Source organism: Rhinatrema bivittatum, chromosome 6 (genome assembly GCF_901001135.1).
Source record: "Rhinatrema bivittatum chromosome 6, aRhiBiv1.1, whole genome shotgun sequence".
Lineage (NCBI taxonomy): Eukaryota > Metazoa > Chordata > Amphibia > Gymnophiona > Rhinatrematidae > Rhinatrema > Rhinatrema bivittatum.
In genome coordinates, this window is record NC_042620.1 from 10,961,162 (window position 1) to 10,971,071 (window position 9,910).

The following is a 9,910-nucleotide window of genomic DNA, read 5'->3' on the forward strand; positions in this document are numbered from 1 at the left end:
GAGAGATCACTCCATATGCAGGACAGTCATCTTCCTGCTTTATATTCCACCCTCTTGGCAGGCTAATAATAACAAATAAAAGCCCCCCCACTCAGAGTCTTATCTATTTGATTAACACATTTCTCTACCATCTATCAACTTTCAAATAAAACATTCATGTTTGGTCATTGCTCAGATCCAACTCCCAGGTCCCCTGTGTAGCCTGCCAGACAGACCCGCTACCTGAGCATGGGCATTTTGACCTCTTACCAGAGATAAAAATCAGGGTCAGACGCTCAGTAATATCAGAGACAGACCTCTTGCCTCTCCCCAGAGGCAGAGAGAGAACGGGGGCAGACTCCAGAAGGGAACCTTTTTACACATTGCCCAGGTATTAACCAAGAGCAGGAGCAGTAAATCATCCCCTGGTTTCCAGGGAGGTTTTCCTTCCTGTCAGGGTGTGCACAAACAAGCCCATCTGGAGACCCTAACCTGTGGGACAGAAACCAGGGACAAGCCCCACCACCCCTCCCCAGATAGAGGAACGATGCTTTTCCGTCACTGCTCGAGACATCATTTCTTAATTATGGGCACTGATCGATGGCTGCACGGCTCCAGGAGCTGCATACAGTATACATTGATCATTCTAACTGTGCGATAATTTAAATAAGCCATCAGATTTACCAAGCAGAAGAAGATTCTGTACATAGGAGTGCATCATTATTAAATAGTTCTTACATGCAGGACGTGGAGGAATAGCCTAGTAGTGCTTCATGCAGCCGGAGAGGTCAGCGCTCAAATGCCTCTTCTATTGATGCTCCTTGTGACCTTAGGCAAGTCACAATAGCCTCCATTGCCCCAGGTACCACATTAGATAGTAAGCCCTCCAGGGCAGGAAACTCTCTACTGTGCTTGATTGTAGCTCCACCTTGAGTTTAGAGTTGAAAAGGTGAGTAATTAAATTTAAAATCCAAATCGGCCATGGTTGCACCTGACGAAGATGAATGCATGTGATCCTGAAAGCTCTTGCATGCCACCTTTCTGGGTGTTGATGGACGTATTGCTTATTGATTTCTGGTGCTGATGAGTGGATTTGTGCATTGATTTCCGTAGGAAGTGGCCAGATCCAGCTCTGGCAGTTTCTCCTGGAGCTCCTCTCCGACCGCTCCAACATGAACTGCATCACCTGGGAAGGCACCAACGGCGAGTTCAAACTCATCGATCCGGATGAGGTAGCCCGGCGCTGGGGGGAGCGGAAAAGCAAGCCCAACATGAACTATGACAAACTGAGCCGTGCCCTGCGCTACTATTACGACAAGAACATCATGACCAAGGTCCACGGCAAACGTTATGCCTACAAGTTTGACTTCCATGGCCTGGCACAGGTGTGCCAGCCGGCCACGTCTGCAGAGCATGCCCTCTACAAGTTTCAAGGGAGCCTGGCCCCACTGCCATTCCCTAGTATCTCCAAACTGAATCTCATGACCTCTGGCGTTTCTCCAGCCAGCTTCTCCTACTGGCCAGGATCCACTCCCGCTCTGTACCCAAGTCACGGGCTGCAGCCTGCCGCCTCTTTCAGCACCGTGGCTGCCTCTCACATGAGCACGATCAACAACATCAGCAGCATGAACGGCCACTACCACTGAAATGCAGCCCGGGTCATTGGTGGGGTGAGGGGCATGGCCCTTAGAAGGTATCTGGTCTCCATCACGGCTGTTCTTTCTGACTGGCCACACTGTAATTCTGATTTTGGAGCAAAAGGGGAAGTGTGTGGGGGGGGGGGGGGGAGAGGGTGAGGGACAAATGCCAATTAATTATTCCGGTGCTCTTCTCAAACTTGTACAACCTTACTCCTCCTCTGCCTTATGTGAGATTTCCTGGTTTAATAATCTCATCGGGTGGCCGACATGATCCATCCCCTGGTGCATTCTGGTCCCCATAGGGCCCTCTCACCTGTGTGGACCTGCTGGGGATTCGAAGCCTATGACCAGCCCAGCCAGCCCTGAAACTCTGCTGCTACTGCGCTGGAGACTACCCACCGAAAATAATGTCTGTGTATGAAAAGCTTTGTAATGAATGAAAGTAAGAAGCTAGTGCAGATGTGAGTCTCGTAATTACAGTCAGCCCGGATCCATTCAGGATATCATCCCCGTCCATGCCTCATGTAATCTGACAAAATTAAAACAAAGCCATTGCACCTCAGAGAGATCATAAAATGACAAAAGAGACTCCAGATGTTATGAGGCCATTATCCAGATATGGAAGGGAGTGCACTCTGCCTAGGAGCTCAGCTTTCCCTAGCGTCTGATTGTAGACTCTTTCAGACACAAAAATCTGGCGTTGCAGTTTGACCTGGCGAGCACTGGAATTGTAGCCCACAGAGCTTGTTAAGAGTGTCAGCTCTTTGGGGCAGAGACCCACTTTGTCTTCTGTACTTGTCTGACTTGTATTAATCATTCACTGCATCCTTGATGTTTATCGTGTACAGTGCTGTGTAAGCTGTCAGCTCTACATAAAGACAACTCAGTAATAATTAAAAGAGGGAAGGAACAGATGAACAGAGTGAAGCCAAGGAAAAGAAAGCATGAAAAGGTGAGAGAGAGAGAGAGAGAGAGAGCAATCAGTGCCTCTATCATAGATTAAACAAAACCCAGCACAGGTTAAGCCCTGGAAGGCCCAGAATACAAACGCTCAGCCTGCAGTCTAACTCTAGTGATCAATACTGAAATCTAATCCGGAAGCAGATCATATTGGAGCATGGGCTTGAGGAAAGCCTTTTGCCATTTCGATACCTGCACAGTATCGTTGTAATTAGTGAGAACTGTTAATGGTGTTTTGCATGTCTTGTTTAGTCCTGAAAGGAAAGGTCTTCTTTGCATGGATACAGATAATAATCCTGTTCACGTTCCCCTTCTTTTGGCTTGGTGCTTGGGATACTTTGGGATTTTCAGCAGTTTACTGTGAAGACCAAGAGGTTAAACATAATTGCAATCTTCGCTTAATGAGAAATGCTTGCACCCCCTCATCTGCAGCTTTTCCCCTACAGGGAGGCTCTGTCCGGTGTGAAGAGACACCCCACTCAGGATTCTGGTGCCACAGGTGGGAGGAGAAGAGACGATCCCCCATTCTTACACACTGTGTGCAGCTTTAGATTCAAAGTAAAACAGATCCAGACTTAGGTTAGCCAGAACAGTTCATAGCAGCTTCATCTCCCAGGACAGCCAAATCCTAACTCTAATCCAAACCTTAACACTAATCCATTCCAACAGGAATCATAATTCTAACCCTAACCCACACCCAACCCCTAACACTAACCCAGCCTAACCTAACATTAATCCATCCTAAACCCTAATGCTAACATTAACACAAATCCTAACTGTAATCCAAACCTTAAAACTAACCCATTCCAACAGGAATACTAATCCTAATCCTAACCCACACCCACACCCAACCCCTAACACTAACCCAACCTAACCTAACATTAATCCATCCTAAACCCTAATGCTAACATTAACACAAATCCTATCTCTAATCCAAACCTTAACTCTAACCCATTCCAACAGGAATACTAATCCTAACCCACACCCACACCCAACCCCTAACACTAACCCAACCTAACCTAACATTAATCCATCCTAAACCCTAATGCTAACATTAACACAAATCCTAACTCTAATCCAAACCTTAACACTAATCCATTCCAACAGGAATCATAATTCTAACCCTAACCCACACCCAACCCCTAACACTAACCCAACCTAACCTAACATTAATCCATCCTAAACCCTAATGCTAACATTAACACAAATCCAAACCTTAACACTAACCCATTCCAACAGGAATCATAATTCTAACCCTAACCCACACCCTCATCCAACCCCTAACACTAACCCCAGCCTAACCTAACATTAATCCATCCTAAACCCTAATGCTAACATTAACACAAATCCTAACTCTAATCCAAACCTTAACCACTAACCCATTCCAACAGGAATACTAATCCTAACCCTAACCCACACCCACACCCAACCCCTAACACTACGCAAACCTAAACCCTGATGCTAACATTAACACAATCCTTACTGAATCCAACCCTATCCCTAATTCTAACCCTAACCCAAACACAAACCCTAACACTAACCCAGCCTAACCTAACATTAAATCCTTCCTAAACCCTAATGCTAACATTAACACAAATCCTTACTGAATCCAACCCTATCCCTAATTCTAACTCTAACCCAATTTAACCACAGCATTAACCCAATCCAACCCTATCCCTAACACAAATCCTAACCCAATCCAATTTATCCCTAAACCTAATTCTAACCCTAACCCAATCTAATCATAACACTAATACACATCCTAACCCAATCCAACCCTATCCCCTAACTCTAATCCTAATCCTAACCCTAAACCACACCTACCCTGAATCCTAGCTCTAATCTGACCATATTCCTAACCTTAATCCTAGCCAGCCTTTACTCTAGCCTAATTTGAACCCAGTTGTACTGCTATCACCACTACTAAAAGGAGGTCTTGATTTCAGTGAATAAAGGAGAACTGTTTCTCACCCTGACCAAAGGCTGAACTAGGATATAAGTGTTTGAAGAGCTCCCTTCAGTGACTGGAGGCTGGTCTAGAACCCAGCCATGCATGACGCTCTTCTCCCAGTAACAACATCTTAGAATTGGTTTAGGATTAGGAATAGAATCTTTGGTTTGTAAGAAACACTCTCTAATAATTCAGAATCAGATAACTATATTGACATAACAATGTTACATTTGTTGCCAAAGTAATATTCAGAATTATTAAAAGGATAAGAAAAAGAGAGGAAACAATTACAAAATGGCTGGAGGCTAGGATAGGATCTAGCTGCATGAGAAACTTCCTCTAGTGAGCAGAGACTGGAAAGCTTGCAGCCTTGTGACCAGCTCCAAAGCTGTCCTTAAAACAGATTTGCACGTGGAACAGGTAAGGAATGAAGATTAAAGGCACCTGAGCTTACCAGGGTAATAGCCAGAACCTGAACAGAACCGCCAATGATCTATAATGAGCACCCGACAGTCTAAAAACAGATACCAATAAACAAAGAACAAAGGATAAGCCAGAATCCAATCCATCACAGTGGGAATAGCCCAGTTGAGTGACATTCCAAAAATCCTGTAACTGGATAATATCAATGTCCCCAGAAAAGGGGGTGTAACTATGGATAGAGACGAGAGAGGGCAGATTCATTCATTCTCTCACTGACACCACATACACAGAAGAAGCTACAGCTGCCCTTTTGAGACACTACCCAAAGAGCATAGATAGACAGACTGAAACGGCTGTTGGGTCTTCCTGATCTGAGGCTTGTAAATGTATACCATATCATTCTGGCGTTGTAACTGATGATTGAACCATGCATTTTCTGTGCTGGAATTTGCATAGTAAAATTACATGCAGTGACCAAGGCGCTGCTGTGGAATTACTGCAGCCAAGGAAAGGATCCCACAGCCACGCCTCTCTATTGCACTAGTTAGTAGGGGTGCACATCTAATTAATTCCAGGAAGAATTATTGGAGTTAATGAAGATAAGCTTCTATTAAATGTAAGGTTAAATTAAGATGATGCTTGTGAGGACTGGCACCACCACACATGCTCTGCATCAGTCCCTGTGGTAGAGAGGGGAGTGAGGAATGATGAAAAGTAAGGATATGCATTTGTTTGATTTGTTTCATTTTGATTAGTGCACATTAAAATGAAACAAAACTGAAAAAAACATCACACACAGGAAACAGAAAACAAACCATAAACAAAATTAAACTTTTTTGGCTGCAAATCCCTAATGAAAGGTAGAGGGGGCAATGGGGAAGAGAGAGATTAGGAGAGCAATGAAAAAGGGGAGGGGGAAGGAGAGAGATGAAGGAGAGATGAAAGGGGAAAGTGAGGGGAAAGATGAGTGGGGAGGGGAGGATGTGAGGAGGGTGAAGGAACATAAGAACCTGCCATACTGGGTCAGACCAAGGGTCCATCAAGCCCAGCATCCTGTTTCCAACAGTGGCCAATCCAGGCCATAAGAACCTGGCAAGTTCCCAAAAACTAAGTCTATCCCATGTAACCATTGCTAATGGCAGTGGCTATTCTCTAAGTGAACTTAATAGCAGGTAATGGACTTCTCCTCCAAGAACTTATCCAATCCTTTTTTAAACCCAGTTACACTAACTGCCGTAACCACATTCTCTGGCAACAAATTCCAGAGTTTAATTGTGCGTTGAGTAAAAAAGAACTTTCTCCGATTAGTTTTAAATGTGCCCCATGCTAACTTCATGGAGTGCCCCCTAGTCTTTCTACTATCCGAAAGAGTAAATAACCGATTCACATCTACCCGTTCTAGACCCTCTCATGATTTTAAACACCTCTATCATATCCCCCCTCAGTCGTCTCTTCTCCAAGCTGAAAAGTCCTAACCTCTTTAGTCTTTCCTCATAGGGGAGTTTGTTCCATTCCCCTTATCATTTTGGTTGCCCTTCTCTGTACCTTCTCCATTGCAATTATATCTTTTTTGAGATGCGGCGACCAGAATTGTACACAGTATTCAAGGTGCGGTCTCACCATGGAGCGATACAGAGGCATTATGACATTTTCCATTTTATTCACCATTCCCTTCCTAATAATTCCCAACATTCTGTTTGCTTTTTTGACTGCCGCAGCACACTGAGCCGACGATTTCAATGTGTTATCCACTGTGACACCTAGATCTCTTTCTTGGGTTGTAGCACCTAATATGGAACCTAACATTGTGTAACTATAGCATGGGTTATTTTTCCCTATATGCATCACCTTGCACTTATCCACATTAAATTTCATCTGCCATTTTGATGCCCAATTTTCCAGTCTCAGAAGGAGAGAGAGACGGGGAACATGAGAAGGGAGAGGGAGGATGAAAGAGGGGAATAGGAGGGTGATGAGAGGGGAGGGTGTGAAAGGGAGGAAGAAGAGAGATGAGGACAGAAGGAGGGAGGAGGGTAAGGAGAGAGATGGGTGGAAGAGGATGGAGAATAGAGATGAGGGGTGATGAAAGAGATGTAAAGGGGGAAGGAGGGAGGAGTGGGAGAGAGAGATGAAGGAAAGAAGCAAGGGATGTGTGATAGGAAGTTATAGCCGTATGGAGAGGTGGGTAAGGGTGAGTGTGTGTGAGTAGAGGAGTGAGGGGTGTGCCTGTCCGAGAGAAGGGGAGGAGAGTGTAGGTAGGATGAAAAGAGGAAATGAGAGGTAGAATGAGGAATGCCTAGGAAAGGCTGAGGGAGGAGAATAGATAACAAGAAGAGAAGTTAGAAATCAAAGGGGAGAGAGAAGGTGGGAAAGGCAGAGGAAGGGAAATGAGAATAAAAGAATAAAGAGAACAGGAAAGAAACAGAGGAGGAGGAGAAGGAGAACGGAAGATGGAGACTTACAAAGGTTTGGAAATATTTTACAGGCTCGCCCTGCTGCAAGCAAACAGGAGGGAAGCTTGAGGCTGGGGGGAGAGAGCAAGAGAGAGAGAGAGGGGGGAGGGAGAGAAAGTTTGTACCTCCCCCCCCCCCCTCTAATCCATGCCAATCTAGGGGAGGGGAGAGGGCTGGGGTGTATCTGCTCAGGCTCCCGTCCATGCTGGGGAGGGAAGGTGCTGGAGTCCGTCCGGGAGGGGGCAGCGGAAGTGGAAGGAGGGCCCCATACGGGAAAGTCTCTGTGCATCTCCCCAAAGTAGACCACGTGCTACTGGGCAGACTTACTGGGCCATACTGGTCTTTATCTGCTGCCATGTACTGTGTTACTGTGTCTAGAGAGGCAGATAGCCAGGCAGAGACAGACAGGCAGACACAGGCAGACGTGCGCTAAAGTCGCGGGAAACCTTGCCATCGCGCCCCCGGACCGCACTGAAAGCAATGGACGAATTGAAACCCATGAAGGGGGGACGTTTTCAAAAGCTTGGCACATCCATCCGTTCGTTTGATTTTAAAACAGCATGTGCCGAGGTAACTGGCAGCATCGTTTAGAAAGCGGTAAAGTCAGGCAGGTCCATTCAGCCGCATATAGAGCTGATCACACTCCCGCGCTGCCGGGCGCAGGATTCAAAGCGGGCGGGTAACGCGCTCTGCAGTTTCCCTGCTGAGTTTATCCTGCAAGCGCTCGGGCTGGCAGGGCTCTCATCCCTGCTCTGCCAGCCAAATAATCTCTTTGTGTTCCGCTGCGGTGTTGGTTGGGTCCAACTCCAAACCCGATCGGGTCCCGCTTGGCGCTGCACGGAGCAACAGCGACACCTGGTGGCGGAGTCTGGGAGAAGCAAAGCTGCAAGCGGAGACGAGGCGTGCAGAATTGAAATCTACCCGCGCCATCGAGCCTCTTCTCATTCCTATTGCAAGACTGATGCCATCAATTTACTATGGGATTCATTTCAAGAGGGTGGCAAAAAAAAAAAAAAAAATCCTCTCCCTACTTCTGATCAAGTGCACATACTAACATAGTAGCTGACGGCAGAAAAAGATCAAACAGGCCGTTCAGTCTACCTAGTTATTGCTGTCCACGGTGCGCAGGATATATCCCAACTGCCAGCCCTAAGGCATGATTGGTTCTAAGATTTCTTCTTATCCAGGACAATTTTAGGTGTCTTCCTCCCTTGTACTCCAGCATCCTGGGTAGGTAAGCATGGAAGATCCCCTTTTACTTCACCACAGGCCGCTGTGTTGGGGCACTCGGCCACACCCCCGGACCGCCCACATGCCCCCGAACACGCCCCAATCCGACACCATGCCCCCTGGCCACGACCCCGACCGCCCCGGGACTTACGTGTATTCCGAGGCTTGTGCGCGCCGCCGAGCCTATGCAAAATAGGCTCGGCGCACGCAGCGGGGTTTTAAAAGGGTTACACACGTCCCTTATGTGCGTAACCCTTTTAAAATCCTGCCCACTTTGAATACTGTGTACAATTCTAGTCGCCACATCTCAAAAAAGATATAATTGCGATGGAGAAGGTACAGAGAAGGGCAACCAAAATGATAAAGATGATGGAACGGCTTCTCTATCAGGAAAGACTAAAGAAGTTAGGACTTTCAGCTTGGAGAAGAGACGGCTGAGGGGGGATATGATAGAGGTGTTTAAAATCATGAGAGGTCTAGAACAGGTAGATGTGAATCGGTTATTTACTCTTTCGGATAATAGAAAGACTAGGGGGCACGCCATGAAGTTAGCATGGGGCACATTAAAACTAATCGGAGAAAGTTCTTTTTCACTCACGCACAATTAAACTCTGGAATTTGTTACCAGAGGATGTGGTTAGTGCAGTTAGTATAGCTGTGTTTAAAAAGGATTGGATAAGTTCTTGGAGAAGAAGTCCATTACCTGCTATTAATTAAGTTGACATAGAAATTAGCCACTGCTATTACTAGCAATGGTTACATGGAATAGACTTAGTTTTTGGGTACTTGCCAGGTTCTTATGGCCTGGATTGGCCACTGTTGGAAACAGGATGCTGGGCTTGATGGACCCTTGGTCTGAGCCAATATGGCATGTTCTTATGTTCTTTCTTACTCAATGTATGGCACAGCCTCTCCATGGAGGAGGTGGAGACAAGGACAGAATCTGAATTTTAAAAAAGTGTGGGATAAGCAGGGATTGCGAAGATGGTGTGGATGGGCAGACTGTGTTGGTTGTATGACCTGTACCAGAATTCAACCAAAGCTGAGATGTCGGTGGGACTAAAAATGTTGATTGCAAATCTCTCCAGCTGTGGCACTGCTTCTGATGAGGCATCACCTAGGTGTTGAAGGAACTCCAGTTCCTTGTGCTGGGCAGTAGCACCCTGTAGGCGCGTGTAAACCAGTAATATGCAACACGCCTCCAACCCATTTCATGGAATCAGTACCGTTGTATTCTCCCAAACAAATCTGAAATTAAAAATTAAGTAGAGCCA

General features: G+C 46.1%; 1 protein-coding gene across 1 annotated transcript in view; it reads left to right on the plus strand.

Moving 5' to 3' along the window:
- FEV (FEV transcription factor, ETS family member) overlaps positions 1-1,696 on the plus strand; it is a 4,462-nt gene extending 2,766 nt beyond the window's left edge. Inside the window, exon 3 of the mRNA XM_029605034.1 lies at positions 1,093-1,696. Coding sequence (XP_029460894.1) covers positions 1,093-1,625 — 533 coding nt within the window. The 3' untranslated portion in view covers positions 1,626-1,696. The remainder of the gene's footprint in view (positions 1-1,092) is intronic.
- The last annotated feature ends 8,214 nt before the right edge of the window (positions 1,697-9,910 follow it).